The sequence below is a fragment of the Mustela lutreola genome, chromosome 3 (assembly GCF_030435805.1).
Source record: "Mustela lutreola isolate mMusLut2 chromosome 3, mMusLut2.pri, whole genome shotgun sequence".
NCBI classification, from domain to species: domain Eukaryota; kingdom Metazoa; phylum Chordata; class Mammalia; order Carnivora; family Mustelidae; genus Mustela; species Mustela lutreola.
In genome coordinates this window covers 154,375,073-154,391,842 of record NC_081292.1, presented here as the reverse complement: position 1 = coordinate 154,391,842, position 16,770 = coordinate 154,375,073, and the positions used below count along the sequence as shown (strand labels likewise).

The 16,770-nt window shown below is 35.4% G+C and overlaps 1 protein-coding gene across 3 annotated transcripts in view; it reads right to left on the bottom strand.

Moving 5' to 3' along the window:
* Positions 1 to 867: 867 nt before the first annotated feature.
* Positions 868 to 16,770, bottom strand: part of PLA2R1 (phospholipase A2 receptor 1) — a 124,426-nt gene continuing 108,523 nt past the window's right edge. For all 3 annotated transcript variants that reach the window (XM_059167211.1, XM_059167212.1, XM_059167213.1), the window contains 10 exons: positions 14,847 to 14,964; positions 14,055 to 14,185; positions 13,556 to 13,703; positions 9,895 to 10,133; positions 8,185 to 8,353; positions 6,623 to 6,763; positions 5,989 to 6,105; positions 4,283 to 4,459; positions 1,955 to 1,987; positions 868 to 1,833 (listed from right to left, as the gene is read on the bottom strand). In XM_059167211.1, the coding sequence (XP_059023194.1) occupies positions 1,619 to 1,833; positions 1,955 to 1,987; positions 4,283 to 4,459; positions 5,989 to 6,105; positions 6,623 to 6,763; positions 8,185 to 8,353; positions 9,895 to 10,133; positions 13,556 to 13,703; positions 14,055 to 14,185; positions 14,847 to 14,964 (1,488 nt within the window). In that variant the 3' untranslated portion in view covers positions 868 to 1,618. The remainder of the gene's footprint in view (positions 1,834 to 1,954; positions 1,988 to 4,282; positions 4,460 to 5,988; positions 6,106 to 6,622; positions 6,764 to 8,184; positions 8,354 to 9,894; positions 10,134 to 13,555; positions 13,704 to 14,054; positions 14,186 to 14,846; positions 14,965 to 16,770) is intronic.

Genomic DNA, 16,770 nt, shown 5'->3' with positions numbered 1-16,770 from the left:
CCAGGAGCAAAGAGCTGCACTGGAAGCTTTTTGGAAGCTTTTGGAAGCTGTATTAACTGTTTCAGGCCATGAAGACTCCCTTCTTAGGGTATGCTCATCAAATTCTGTTTCTAATGGTGATGGCTTTTCACTTAGAGATTCACTCATACTTTCTCCCAGAGCTCCACCTTGTGACTAGTGACCACTAGTTTCAAGGCAGCTGGGTGTAATAATTAAAAATGCACACTCTGGGGAGGCCTTGAGATTTTCCCAGTTCCTCTCTATCACAAGACCTTACTTAATTTTCATAACCACCTGGTATTTTCCACTTCTGAATTTACTGGATTTCTTTCACTTTTCTCTCATCTGGAAATAAGTGATATAAAAACAAGTTCTCATTAATTTGCTTACCCCAATACATACATCCAATTTCTAGAATGGCACTTGGTTCTTAATAGGAATGCAAATGAACATTTAGGTAATGAGTAAACTTTAAACTTTTGATTATGAAGTCACTTTTCCATGATGAGAAATTCGTGAAGGAAAGTCAAATCTGTTATATTTCACTTATGGACAGTGTCATGCTATTGATCATTATTTATCAACTGCACTGACTAGTCCAACGCAAACAGAGATGGTTCTTAAGAACCATAGTTTACTAAATAGAATACTTTCACATAAATTTGTTTATATAGCAAAGGTAGCTAGATTATAATTGGAGGGTCATTTATTTAGTACTTCTCAATATGTTTTCTAGTGCGGTTCTAGTGGTACTGGATTTCACATTTTCATTTTTTCCCCTTTAGATTTAAATTATATTTTGTATCTTTCAGTTGTTAGGAGAGTTATGGATTACTTTTTACCTTTGGTTTTAATAAAGACCATGAGTCTTAATAATAGTGAAATTTTAATAAATTATTTAAAGCTTATCTATATTTTAAAATATCAAACACAGTCATCATTTATTAATTGAAGGTTTTAGGCCACATTATTTAGTTGCTTATGCAAGTGTGTTGCTAACTAAGATCTTTCCTATTTAAAGACAGGTCATTTTTCTTCTTTAGTTTGAGAAGTCAGAAATAATAAAAACAAATATCACCCTAAATATTAGGTTAGAGCCCAGAATATGTGAGTTTTAAGTTTAGAAATTAGTTTTCTGAACCCTGATGTTAAAATAACTGATTTAAAAAACAAACAAGAAACCTCTCAGATGACTTTAACTTTTCATCTTATATACAAGCATAGTGTTTTATAATTTGTTTCATTTCCTCTCTTTTTTAATGGAATGAGTGTGAGTAAATGTCAGAATAGATAAGATTAGTTTGAAAATTCTTTTAAAATTTCAGTAGAAATATAGTAATACAAAACTTATTATTCACATTGGTTTGAGAGTCTTCAATAGGGAGTTACTTTTAATAGTTCCTGTTTTCTGACTAGTAACCATTGTATAATTTCCCCATTTTAAGAATAGATCACAGTTTGGGGAAATGAATAAATCAACACCCATCTGATTTGTTTAAGAATAATTAAAATAGTGACACAGTTCAAATTATAGTGGCCTCTGGTCTGTAAAGGAAAATGCGGGGGAGACTCCTGTCTTTACTTATCATTAGGGCTGTGGCATTCTCTGAATTCATTGTTATTGGTCAGTCTTCTCAAGATCACAAATGAGAATATTTTCTTCCAAATGTACTGTGCTGAAGTTGGTTGTAGGGTAGTAAGGATTCCCAAACTGTGCAAGTCTCCTGAAGACACCTCTATTGTGCTTGTATATGCAGAAGGAAAGTGTGGAAAGTGCCAGAATCACTATCAGTGTGAGTGCTACTGCAAGAGGTACAATACTGTGACTTGGTCCTGAGACAAGATGAAAAAAGGAAAAGTTCAATAACAATGAGTTAAGATAGATACTGTCTCATAGTTACTTTCTATATTATTTCTAGGAGAAATCAAAATGTTCTGTACTGTTCAAACCTACCTTTTCCTGAATGCTCCTTTACTGCATGAATATCTAAACAAAAACAAAAGAAAAAAAACTGAGATGAAAATTTTCTTTTAATTCAGCAAATTATGTTATTATTTATAGCAGGGATTAGCAAACTATGGCTCATGTATCAGATCTGGTGCTTGTTTTTATAAATAATGTTTTGTTGGAACTCAGCCACACTCATCCATTTATGTGTTGTCTGTGGCTGCTTTCATGCTACAATAGCAGCATGACAGAGACTATATGGCCCCCAAAACCTGAAATATTTACTGTCTGGCCCTTTACAAGAAAATTTTTCTGACCCCTGATTTATTGTAATCATTATTATTGCTCACAAACACATACCCTGCTTTTTTTTTTTTAAGCTGAAAAATTTCCATCCAGTCTCAGCACTGTGCTGCAATACAAATATGAATAAAATATAGTCCCTGCATGCAAGGAACTAAGTTTTGTTAAGATCTGAGATGGAGTTTGTCCAGCAATGATATTCTCTTAGCCCCATGCAAGGATTTTAAAATCATCACATTCTCACCTTTGCTATCTCAAGAATCTCAGGAAATGAATAATAGCTCCTCCACTTAAAAAATTGGAGGTTGCCTGTTTGAGGACTTTCTACTGTAGAAAAGTGTCTCTTTCAAGTAGACTCTATCTATAAATTTGAGCTCTGCTATTTCTAATCTAGGTAAAGATCCAGAGAAATATGTAGAGAATAACTCAGAAGAAGATCAGTGGGGTTGTGAGTGGAGGAGCGCCTAGGTGCAGTACTTCTGCCCATTCACTCTCACAGGCTTGAAACATTGTCACCAACAGCAAAACCATAATACTGCACACTTTTTCATAATACAATTGAAAACATATATTATGTGTCTGTGTGAAGATACTTTTTAAAGAAAGGCTGTAAAAGAGTTTTTATTCTCTGGATGCAGGCAGTGGGCAGATACAGAAGGCTGTAGAGTCAGAATATTTGGAAAATGATCCTTGATGTAGCCCCAGTGCTTTTCTCATCTGTAAAAAGGGAGTATTATATCTCTTCCAGAGCCTTAGGAAGTTGCTGTGAGGGATGAAACAGGTGTCCTCTATATTATAGGAAGATTTACAGCCCTGTGCAGACATGAGGTATTTCTGATTTGGTTTTAAAATTAAATGCTATTGATCACTTGGGCACACTAGTTATTAGGCTCAGTCATGTTTTCCACACAGAATTGCTATCTAGGCTACTGGGGCTTGAATGCTCGTGCCAATACCTACCAGTTTTTTTCTCCTTCATTCAGCCCCAGTGTCTAATTAGATCACAGAAACCTGACGATTTTTCCTTCCTCGTGTTCCTAGTTCTATTGCTCAAATTACAACCACCTCCCTTTACATCTGGATGAGTGTGATTCCACTGCATGTGTCTACAGAGCACATAGGGGTTCTGTGTCTTCTTCCCCATCAAGTTCATCTTTTGAGACTCATGCTCTCTGTGAATGGATCCTACATTACTGCCCAGTTTTATTCCCATCACCACCCAATGTGAGCCCTTGACTCTATGCTCATTCTCAACTGCTGCCTCCAGTCATACTGGGATTTTGTCAAATATGCCTTCCCTTTTCTATTCTCTTTATCTCTTGGGATTCTAAAACCTTATCTCTTCTCGGAAACCTTCACCAGCAGCCGGGACCACACCAATTCCTCCTTCTCTGCAATAGGAGTATCTAGAAACGTGATTATTATTAAAAAACACATTTCTACTATTAATCATCATTGTTAACATCCTATCTTAGAAATCTCTGTATTGTTTGCAACTGACTAGAATTTTCTGGCTTAGATTTCTAAAATTATTATTTCTTTTTATCACCGCAAACTATGTAGCTCAAGACAAAGTTAAAATATGACTTTTGTCATATAGTATGGCTAGCAACAGAGAATCACAACTACTTACCTACAACAGGAATACCTAAGCCTAGATTATTTTTTCTGGGACCGAAGATTAATCTTAAAATTTCCGAGTACCGGTTGCCAGAATAAGGGATGTTGGTTAACACTGCTAGTTCCATTTTTTTTTTTTTTTGAGGTTAAACTCCTTTTTTTGCCCATTAACAGCAAGGGTGACACTGGAAAGTCATTGTCTTTATAATGATTTTTTTTTTCCTTCGTATTAGAGAAACAAGGAGCTGAAATGCCCTCTGACTTGTTTGATGTTGAACAAGATGATAATGTTAGACTCTATCTGAATACTCCCTGAACACTTGGATATTCAAAGCTTTAAACGCTATAGAGGTGGGTCAACATTAGTCAGGGTAGAATCAAAATGAAGAATTACCCTCTGGCTTTACCCACCTGCTTCCATTTTGCATATAAATCCTTTTTTTTCTTGACATGGGGATAACTGCCATACTCCTTCAGCGATCCTTAGGGCAATGCACAGATGGGGTTTGACATGATCCATCTCTGGTTTCCGAATGCCCCAGTTTGACTGATCTGTGGGAGTTCCATCAAACCACTTTATGGTTTCATCTGTGGAAAAATTGTTGACTTACTATGAATTATATGTACAATGATCAAATATACTAAGACTGGAGTGAGCCATAAAAAGCTGCTCCTCAGTTAATGAGATTGTCTCTTTATCTGACGCATGCAACTCTTAGGTACAGTCATGAACTCAATGTCACAAGGCAGGTATTAGTAAAGTTGCCTTATGAACAGCTTTCTATTTATTTTAGATATATTGTTCTAATTTAGTTCATTTAGAATATCATCTTTCTAAATGTAACAGTTTGATTTTAAAATATTCCCTATCATTATAACCAATTTAAAGAAATTTTCAGTCCTAACTCCTATATCATTGCAAAATAGCTCACTTTCTAAAATAATTTTACAGTGAATTTCTTTAAAAAGCAAGCCACTGGGGTACTGAAGGATGGGGGCAATGAGTCCATCCATGTGTAAGCAATAATGGGGGTGCATTGTCTGAAAGGATTTAAAACCAACAATAGGGGCGCCTGGGTGGCTCAGTGGGTTAAAGCCTCTGCCTTAGGCTCAGGTCATGATCTCAGGGTCCTGGGATCAAGCCCCACATCAGGCTCTCTGCTCAGTGGGAAGCCTGCTTCCTCCTCTCTCTCTCTGCTTGCCTCTCTGCCTACTTGTGATCAGTGGGAAGCCTGCTTCCTCCTCTCTCTCTCTGCTTGCCTCTCTGCCTACTTGTGATCTCTGTCTGTCAAATAAATAAATAAATAAATAAATCTTTAAAAAAAAAATAAAACCAACAATAAAAGGAACTAAAAGTTGGTCATCTTTTTATTATCACAATGGACTAGAAATTCTAAACAATGTCTGTGGTTGAAACACTCCTCCTTATCAGAGTGGACCCACCCTCCCCCTTGGTATACCACTGTAATAAGTTCTCCATACCAATTAAGATAATTTTCTTTACAAATACTTTTTTTTTTTTTTTTTAATTTTTTATTTTTTATAAACATATATTTTTTATATACATATATTTTTATCCCCAGGTCTGTGAATCACCGGGTTTACACACTTCACAGCATCTTTACAAATACTTTAAACAACCATCAATTACATAGAGAGAAGAAGGTCATGCTCTCATTTGATCACAAACCCTGGTTTTTATGAGAATCAAGTAATTCTAATGGCACAATTTATCCCTGAAACACTTCTATAACTCTGTTGTGCTTTTATAACATTGAGGAATAATCTGGGTATTTTTCAAATAAATAGGGTTTTATTGTCTCTGACCAAGTCTGTGAACACAAGTTTCCATCCAAGAATCTTCATGATGTGAAGGTAAGTGTAAGATAAACTTATTGTTTGCTTGTTTTCATTTTTAGTATTCTGGGATTATTTCAAAAGACCCAAGGGTATATAGCAAAGGGTTGGCAATATTGTCTTTGGAAGAAATAGCTTTAGGATTCATGTTATTGTTTCCAAGAGGAGCTTTCTAGTTTCCAGTTGCCATTTTCATCAACCTTGACCACCCACCATGTATTTATTTATGCCCTCTCCTTTTCTCTACCAAAATCACTTACTATCACCATCAAACTGAGCATTCAACCAAACCATCTGGACAGAAGAACCAAAAGCAAAAAGCTCTTCTAGGAGAAATGAATTTTCATCCTCATCCTTGATTGTTAAAAGATTAGACCCTACAAAAGAGATAAGCAATATATAAGCAAGCATTTGTGTTTATGTGTAATACTGTTAAAAATACAGTTAAAAAATGTCTCCTATATCATGATTTGTAAAGTTCAGTCTTTGCAGAGTGAAAATTTCTGTTGTAAATAAGTGATTTTTGATTAGAAATTTAAAAGTTATGCCACATTTATTAAAAGACACAAGGTTGTACATAAGAGTCAAAGCATAGAATGTTAATTTTAGGAAACTTTAAAAATTTATAATTCAAATGCATTCAAAAGGAACATTTTCTTGGGAAAGTGTAGTATTCTGAAACATCATCTTAGGTTTTAAAATTCTGTCCTGGACATTGAATTTCGTAAATAAACCATCCCCAAACAAGCAAATTCAATAGTATTTATTTTTTCAATTTTTTTTTGGTTGTTCCTAAAGTCACTAAAGAGTCAGACAAATGAAGAAAACCACATTGTTTACTGAAATGTCAAGAAGGAATGCATTGAAAGCATTTTACCATCACAAAAGAATTACCTTCCTTTTTGCAAAATTCATGAGCAGCCTCAAAACTCATACTGTTTAGGACTGTAGAAAAGCTGTAGCAATTACTTTTGAATTTTGTCCAGGGAATAGATGTTTCTGAGCACAACTCTGGGTGTCCAAATGGTTTTGTTTCTATGAACAAAAATCAGTTATGATTTTAGGGTGGTGATTGGGTTCATTTATTAAGATAAACATTGCATTAAATTCTATGACAGACTAAGATAAATATGTGTAATGAGATTTTCATGATAATACTCAGAAAGAGTGGGTTTAATATAAATGATTATAAAAGCAAGACTGGTTGTTAGCATTTCTGGCAGAAATAATCGTTACCTACACATAACAGGGTATATGAATGCATAATTTCTTAGCCTTATTTTGGGTGCAGCATGGGTGAGGGTGGCTGTCTTTTGTGTTTATAATTGGTATCCTAAAGGATATCCTAAAGTTGGAAAAACTGGGGGATGTGATTCATAGAAATACTGGAAACTGAATGAAGTCAGTAAGAGGCACCTCCAAATGTACAAAATATGTTCTGTGCAGTGCTGAATATTATAGATTTAGCAAATCATTACCTGCCAATCAACCTATGAGGGAAAATAATGCATTCAGGAAAATAACGCATTCAGGAAAATAACATAGCATAACAAAACATCATACATAACTAAGGGAAAATTCAGGTGGATGTTGCTTTAGTGGTCAAGCATGAGAGTCAAATCCATGCTGAAATCCTAATTGCGCATGACTGTTGGCATGTTACCTATCCTCCTCACACTTTGGTTTCTTTATCTATAAAGAGAGAGCTAACAACAACATCTTTCTTACATGAGAAATTTATTAAAAATTTTTTTCTTCTAAGTAATCTCTACCCCCAACATGGGACTCACACTCCTGACCCTGAGATTAAGAGTTGCATGCTCTACTAACTCATCCAACCAGTGTGTCCCTACACAAGCAGTTTAAATGAGCTAGTGCCCGACACTTCTTAAGTACTCAATAAATGCAAGACTAATGAAAAGGGAAGGATAACTTTTATGGTGTTTTAGAAGCAGAGTTACCTTTTCCTTCATCCATGCTCTTAATGCAGGTTTCCAGCCTGATTTCTCATCTCTCCTTACAGGTACCCTTCACGCAGGCATATCACAACACCAGCTTTGCTTTATACATGTCCAATCCTTTCTTCCTTCCATGTCTTTGCCCAAACTTTCCTGTTCAGAATGCTTCTCCATGTCCCATCATTGTCTGACTACCACCCATCTATTCTTCAAGGCCAGTCCCCATAGTAATGTCATTCAAGAAGTCTTTCTATTTATTCTCAAGTGGGTAAGATGTGTTCTCTCTCCTGCTAACCCCCACAACACTTGCTACCTCTTTTCCATCATTTGGTAGCCCTGCCTGGTATAATAGTTATGTGTCTGAACATCAACTAACAGACCAAACAGAGGCTTCTTGAGGGCAGATACTTCTTACTCATAGCTCCTGCTTTGCACAGTGCCTTGCACACAGTAGGTTCCCAGTATGTCTTTTGTTGAGCTGAATAGAATTGAACCTACCAGTAGGTACATGACAAATTGCTCCTTGAAGAAATGACTCACAGGCTGTGCTACTCCAGCGCCCATTGGTGTCAGCAAAAACACAGTCACCCAAGATGGCTGACTCATCATCTTTCCAAAAAGTGAAGGAAGATTTGGACCCATCAGACCAGTCAAAATTAAGACCATTCTGTGGAGGGAAATGGAGCCATCATTTTTTTTGCTAGGACTGCTGGTGGCTTTGCCCACTGCTGTTTGAGCAGCCCTTACTTCAAACATATATTTATATTTCCACATCTAGACTTCTTTTTCAGGGGGTCTAGGACAGCTTGTGAATATGGCCTGACAAAAAGAAATAGAATTATCTGTCATAACAATATTGTTTTTGGCTTTGGGAATCCTTAGTTTCTTACCATAATAACTTTCCAGTAAGCAATCGGAGTGAAGTTGATCAATATCTTGTTGTTGACACCAACACAAATTACAGGTTGATCAAAGATGCACACATGAAATTGAAAACATAAGTGCCTAAAAGAACTTGGCTAAATATTTTATCCTTTTGGTGTGGGGAAAATCTTTTCAAGTCCAATACAAAATCCAGAGACCATAATGCAAAAGTGACTAAATGAAGTTAAAACATTCTATTATGCAAAAATACAATAAACAACTGTAAAATACCATTCTCTTGCCTATCCCCATGGCAAGGATTAAAATTTTGACAACACCCAGTATTGATAAGGATATGAAAAAATGACATCATAGTTGTTGGCATGTAAGTCAATACAAACTTCAGGTGGGCAATATGGCACTATCTCTTAAAATTTAAAATGTGCTTAGCAATTTCACTTCTAGAAATTTATCCAACTTGCACAAAAATGTTTGTATTATTGTAGTTGTGAAAAACTGCAAAAAAATCCCAAATTTCTATTCAGGGGAGAATAATACGGTATATCCTTATGTAGTGCTATCCCAAAGAATGTGTTAGATTTTTATGTGCTCGCGTGGAAAGCTGTACCAGGTATATTAAACAAAAAGCAAGTTTAAGGACAGAACATGTAGTATGACCTCATTTTTACTTAAAAAACGATATAGATATTCATTCCTTTTATATATATATGTGCATATGTAGAAAGTTTCTAAATTATGCATAAGAAACTGTTTACAAGTGATTCTCTTTGTGGAGTAGAACCAGAGGTTGGGATAGAATAGATAGATTTTACTTTTCACTACTTTGAGCACATAATACTTTTACTTAAAAAAAAGAAAAAACTAAAAATGTCTTCCTTTCCAAAATACATCCCTAGAGGGAGAGAAAACCTACATGTTAAATTCCAAGGGGGTACTGAATTAATTAATAATCACATTTCTAGGCAGGAAGCATGATCCATTTTTCTTGGGGATTTCTTAAATGCAACAGATTACTCAAATGCAGGTACTTGAGTTTAAGATGTGTTCCATTGCCCACATGAGGCAGGATCCCCAGATGCTCAGAAATTTTCAGAGAATCTTTGAAGGGCATTCATTCCCAGAAATTAGGCAAGTGGATGTAAACTCTTAAAAAGGTGTATACCTATAATTTGTAGTCATGGGTTCTTCATAAAGTTGGCCAGTAGTTATTCTATAAACCAATTACTTAAATGTTACATTTACTGTAGTTTCTGGGAATTTTTTTGGAAAAAAAATATGAAACTTACTTATGCAGGGAGGTTCCAAGGAATTTAAGATACCTACATCTGCAGTGAATAGTCCAATCCAATGGGCATGTCCTATCCTGTTGAGGATAACAGTGAGGAAGGACTGGTGATACTGATCTGTAATGCTGGCCAATTCTGCTCCATGCATTAGGCAGGTTTTTATTGCTGTATACCAAGTTATATTTGCATTAATTATTTTATAAGTTCTGTTCCCATATTCCAAGATATTGGGGACTGGATACATATCAGATGTATTTACACTGTGTCCAGAGGTATCTAGAACAAGAACAACAGAAGTCATTTTTAGCATCTGGTTGAAAAAGTGGGGAGGCAAAGCTTAGTTTGGATCCCTGTCATAATGGCCCATTTTGTGATTAATATCAGAGTTTTCCGTCCCAGAGCTATTTCAAAATGAGGATAATACCTGAAAGCATAGGTGATGCTTAAGAATGAGAACAGTTAGGAAATTTAATCCATAAGTGGCTTTAAAAGTATACACATATAGTTAACCATTTCCAGATCTCCTATTTTTTTTATTGTCACTTTTTAAACTGATCACTTTTTGATGGAAATGATCTCCTTAGGCAGGTTTTATCCCACTGCCTACACCCAGCCTAACATACTGCTCTGGCAGAACTTAATACTTACTAAGAGAATACTGACATATATTATGTCATCATATACAATGTTGCAAACATAATTTTACAAGTATATATTATCAAATACCACCATTTATTAAATTTGAGATTGCATGATAGTTGTTATCATGTTTAATGTTTACATGTATAAATTCTAAAAATAAGTTTAAAAATTACATTAATAAACACTTAAAATATACACAGTTCCATAAAGACTTACTATTAATATGTCACCTGTCAGAGTCAAGATTTACAAATTAGAAGGCAAGGTTTCCCCAGACGTGATCAGTAATGCTTTCTTTTTCATGAGTGACAGATTAGGTGACAGTGAAGCCTGTGTTTTTACATGCAAGGTATTCCCTCTTTAATATGTGGACTTGTCTTTTTGTTCTTTACTATATTATGTACAAGGATAGGCTAGTTTTAGAAAATCCTAAACAGAAAAACAAGGTAAGGGTTTCTGAACTGCTGATCCAAGGTGGCTGGGATACTTCCCAGCTGGTTTTATTACATTTGGGGTTGAAAAAGAGCATGATGAGGTGTGGATAGGATGGAAGACCTGAAAATCAATGCTAGTCCTGACTACACAGGGCTAAGTGACCTTGGGAAGAAATGTCATCCCTCTGAATCTCAAATTTCTGTTCGTAAGAGATGAATAAGTCCTTCCTTAGAGGGCTGTGGATAGAATTCAGAGATAACCATACAGGGCACTTATTGGAACTCAGTATTTGGAGTATAGTACCTGGAACACAACAGGTGCTCAGTAAATGTTGATTCTTTATGCCAAGTCAAAATGGCAAAATGGGAATTTGACTTTTACCTGAAAATGTGACCTCAACATAATAGTAGTACGTTTTATGAAACCAAAGTGAAATTAACCTATTTGCCAACCAAATTGTGGAGTACACGTTTATACCTGGTTATTCTTTACTAGAGGTCTGTTTGCCAGCCTATGTACCAAGTCTAAAATTATTATTTTTTTTTAACCCAGTATAGTATAGGGATGTGCTGGGTGTCTCAGTTGGTTAACTGGCTGCCTTCAGCTTAGGTCATGATCTCAGGGTCCTGGAATCGAGTCCCACACTGGGATCCTTGCTCAGTGAGGAGTCTGCTTCTTCCTCTGCCTGCCGGGCCCCTGCTTGTGCTCTCTCTCTCTCTGACAAATAAATAAAATCTTAAAAAATAAAAATGTTTAAAAACCCATTATAATACCATAGTAGATTTTTAAAAATGATAATAATTAGTAAGATTAAGGTAACTGAAGTTTTTCATATATGTGGCCTAAATACCAATTCAACTGTTTCCCCCATTATGTCTCTGTATTTTCACACATATAAAATGCTCTCATTGTAATTGATTTCATCAAACTTTAAGACATAGTGATTTTAAGCAACATAATTTTGCCATCCATTGACCTAAAAAAGAAATATCTATTGGAAACCAAGTCCCAGATTGGGGCTCTTGACTTTGTCCTTTTCTCCCTGTTATATGGACATATTTATCTTTCAGGCAGTTAGACTTTAGGCTATAAGTCCAATGTAAGCACATGTTTATATGGCAAGTAAAGAAGCAGAGCAGAATTGGGCATTTATTGTAGGCTACAAAAATTTGTGTAGTTAAATAATATTTTAAAACAATAATAGACACAACTGTCATTTGTTAGTATGCTGGCAACTTGTTAAGCATTATATATATATATATGGAGAGAGAGAGAGAAAGACTGTGAGACAGTAATTATCCCACTAGACAGATGTGGAAATCAAGTTCAGAGACAATAAGAAACTTCACTGGCAGCTATGTACTGAGGTGGGGAAGGAGGGGTGTGAGCTCCAATGCCTATGCTCTCAACCACAGCTACTTTATACTATATTCAAAAGAACATATACATTGTTAGTCCCAAAAATATCAGAGAGAGAAAGTGGTCAGAGTTTAAAGAAGTGGAAAATTTAAAGTAGAGATCAACATCAAGGTCATAGAATAGAATCATTGTCTTTAACTGAGAGACTTTGGATATGTTATTCACTTTTTCTAAGCCTCAACTTTCTCATCTATAAAATGGGGAGACTTTTATCTACTTTTTTGCCTTAATGCTTCTGAAGCCAAGGCACAGTGGCAGGTATATCATAAGTGTGTGAGTGCATGATATTTCTTTCCCTACAAGACTCGACTCTTCTCATAATACTCTTGCTATAACTGACTGGGTATCTTCTTTCAGTTCCTGACTATTACTATGTTTAAGTGATAACTGTGAATTAGGAAATGGGGCTTCCTGCAATTGCCTTTCTGGGGATGATACTTAGTGCATTAAAGAGTTCACATGCATGTAACACTAAGAGATATAATTAATATTCCAAGTAAGTATATATACAACAGGCTGCCCAGAGTTCCACCCAGCTCCTGCCACAAACTATGGTCTTCTAGAGTAGCATGGTACAGGGAAGCCTTGCACTATGTGAAAGCATGAGATACGAGCTATTGTTGTTGTTCTAGCTATTTTAATTTTTATTACTAAGGTCACTTATAGTGCATCCGCCTTGATCATCAACCCTCTGACTATGTGTAATAGTATGGTATTTGTATTTCATGCCAAAATTCACTGGGGGTTCTGATCATTGGCTCTAGAAACATGCCATATTTAGCCACATCTTTAGCCTAACATTTTAGGTCAATGGATGGCAATTTAGCCACCAGCATTTTTAGGTTTCCAAGAAAGCAGGAAATATTTGTTTATTTCACTGATTTTTTTCCAACATCTTCTTAATGTCTTTTTCATTACCCGAATATACTCATAAACCCAGAACAAAACAGTAAAGCCTTTTAATATGGCCAATATGGATGTATAAATGTGGTCATCTCTCAAGTGGTCTCTGTAGTCTTTAGAACCCCACTAAAGGGTCCTGGGGTAGTGGAGATTAAATGAGTAATTATATGTAAAACTCAAAAAGTAAGTGCCTGGCACTGTTAGCTATGAAAATGACAGTTATATACGATGTAAAACAAATATAGAAGAGAAGAGTGGGGCATAGAGATGAAAGGAATAAAAAAGCAACTATTTCTTACCCTGCATTTTTTCACAAACAAACCCATGACCTTCTTTTCCACAGTCTTCAAAATACCATTTTCCAGTGAAATGAAAATTAGGATTACTTGATAGCAAGGCACAGAGAGGAATATGTTTTTGAACTTCAGTGGTGTTATGACTTGGAATCTTTAAAAAGATACATATGTTCTCAAAAAATGGTAACATAAAGCATTATAACATTGGCATTTTTATTAAGGACAGTTTAAAAAATTCAAACACTATTATTGCTTTATTTGCATTTAGCAAACTTGGTCATAGATCACTTCATAACCTACAAAATAAATAATTATTGTGATAGTAATTACATTAATGGAACACATGAAAATGACATGTAATTGCATTATTAAAATTAATATATTGATAACAGACTTATAAAAATTTATGCCTGTAAAGTGTAGGAAGTAAAAGAACACTTTAGTAAGTATCAAATAGGATCTCTTGCTAAATAATTTCTAAAAAATAAATCTGAAAACTTACATTTATTACATCAAATGGAGACCAGTTAGAGTATGTCACAGGCTTTCCATTTACCCATTTTTCATAATTATCATTTTGTAACCCTATCCACATATTAGTGGTCTGGCCAAAAAGATTCATAGTAATGAAAGCTGAAAAATATGAATACATTATCAAATTTAATACTATATAAACCATTTGGGTAATCATTGAATTCTGTTTATAGCTGTGATTTTAAATGACAGCAAAACTTAATTACCAATCAAATGTAGGAATTTGTTACTTTGTTCTTATTAAGGTAATACAGTCTCTTTCACATGTGTTTCAGTTTAAATTGACACACATTAGCTGGCAAAACCTGGGATTTCATCATATCATTAACAACACTATTTCCAGTGTTCATTCAGTGCCTTTCTAAACAAAAGAGGATTTATCTACTATACTTAAACTGAAGTATACAATTGCCTAAATACCAAATACAAGCATACAGGTAAATCTAAAGGGATCTAAAATTATATCATGCAATTATAAAAGAATATACCTCAGATTATTTTAGCCATTTAATAAAGATGACAAGTATGTTATTTTTTCCCACTGCTACTGGGGAGACAAAAGCTTCCAAAAATCAGCAGTTTATCTGTACTTTTACAGATGTCATGATATAAGCCTTAGAGGTTAAACTGAAAATTTATGTGTCATCAGTAATATAATACTTCAAATGTGGATTTGGAAATATTAGTATTTGGAGGAACATTTAAATAAATATTGGAATAAAAATGGTTATTTTTCCTGATTGAACATTGAGTACTCTACCTTGCTCCACCTCATTTTCAATGGTGACCAGTGTTCCCCCTGCTTCAACACAGAAATCCTGAGCGGATGTCCAGTTCTTCCAATCACTTGGGTCTTTGGAGATTTTCACCAAAAGGCACTTTTGGAAAACATCAAAAAAAGCACTCATTTCCATATTTTTTTAAAAGAGTTAAAAACCTCCCAAAGACACTGAGGATCAATCTTCAGAATTCTTTATAATCTTCTATAGCAGAAATGACTCATTTTTTTTCTTTGAGCTGCTCCAAAGGTATGAAAGTAAAACAGAGGACCAGCTTTTAGGGTAAGTCAATATTTGCATGCATTTCTATCCAGCAGGAACAGAAGCAAAGATGTGTTTTGTTGTGCAGGATATCAGAACAATGTCTTCTGCTCAGTGAAAAATAGTATTCCTTTTAAAAAGGAGCCAGCCTGATTGCGAAGTGTATAGCAGTAGACTTAATTTTTTAAAAAATTTGGAGGTAGCAATTAACAGCTTAGTTCAATTTTATCTACAAAACATTTCTTCACTTTAAATGAGAGAGGAATACTAGGGAATCAAACCACATCGGATATTTAAATTCATTAATTCCTTGAGTTAGCTGTGTGGTTTGTAAGTCCACAAGGAAGAGTCAGAAAAGAGAAAAAACAAAAACAAAAACAAAAAAAAAACCCCGAGCATAGTTGGAAGGAAAGCAAGGGCAGACCCAAGGAAACCTAGGACAGAGAAACAGAAAGGAGGGTGACCAATAGTGTCAATGGAACATAAAAAGAAGGCTGTGGGATTTGGCAGTGAGAATTGTTTGTTACTCATGAGACAATCATGTCTGTAGCATGGCCGGGTTTGTCATTATGGGGTGAGAAGTGGAACAGTAACTACTGGGCAGGTCAGGGAGGGTCAGAGAAATTTAAACTTGTTAATAGGGCCAGGTGGAGTCAGGGGAGAGGGAGAGAGAGAAAAGAAAGGCTATAGGAGATCAGGCAAAGTTCCAGAGAAGTCAGGAGAGACTGTAAACAAAGGATATTCCATGTGCACTATTCTCTTATCAATGAACACAAGCAAACCCAGTCATTGATAGGTTAGATCTCAAGATTTCACCACTGAGAAAACTCCAGTTACAAGATAATTCTAGGCTAGTGTGGAAGCCCACACTTGAGAGAGCATCCTTCCCCATCCTCCTTCAGAAAGACATCTTTCCTCATCCTTTAATTTCTATATTTCAGTCCCCCAATCCTTCCCCATCATCATAAACTCCCTAAATAGCAGAGAGACTCACTCTTCTTTGAACATCACAACGAAGAAGTTCCCCAGTAAATATTTATGGAACATAATAACAGCCAACAGACCCTTAAGTAGTTGTCAAATGACATTCTCAGGCATTCTAGATTTAGTCCAATGATTCTCAAAGTGGAGCATTCAGTAATGTCTGGAGAAATTTTTGGTTGTCACAGCTCCAGCAGGGAGCTTTGCTTTTGGTGGGTAGAGTACAGGGATGCTGCCAAACATTCTGTAATGCACAGGTCAGTCCCCTCATAACAGAGACCTATCCAGCTCCAAATGTCAGTAGTGCCCAGGTTCTTTTCAGAACACAATCCTGATCATGTCACTTTCCAGTTTAAAACTATTAGGATTTTCCATACATATATACATACATACATAATGAATAAAACTCTTAAGGATTGTCTATTCTTTTCAGGATAAAAACCATAAACACTGATGTAGCCTGGCGTTACCAACTAACAGAAGAAGTACATTTCCAATTCTTCTGGTCCTCTTTACCTTGTTTGCTTCACAAAGAAAGGGAATTGGCTTTAAAGGATTTTAATTTTATAACAACTATTCATTTATCTATTTCCTTTCATTTTGTCTCTTTTCTCTAATTACAAAGTCCAGTGAGTGGCACACACTAATTATTAGGCAGTCTTA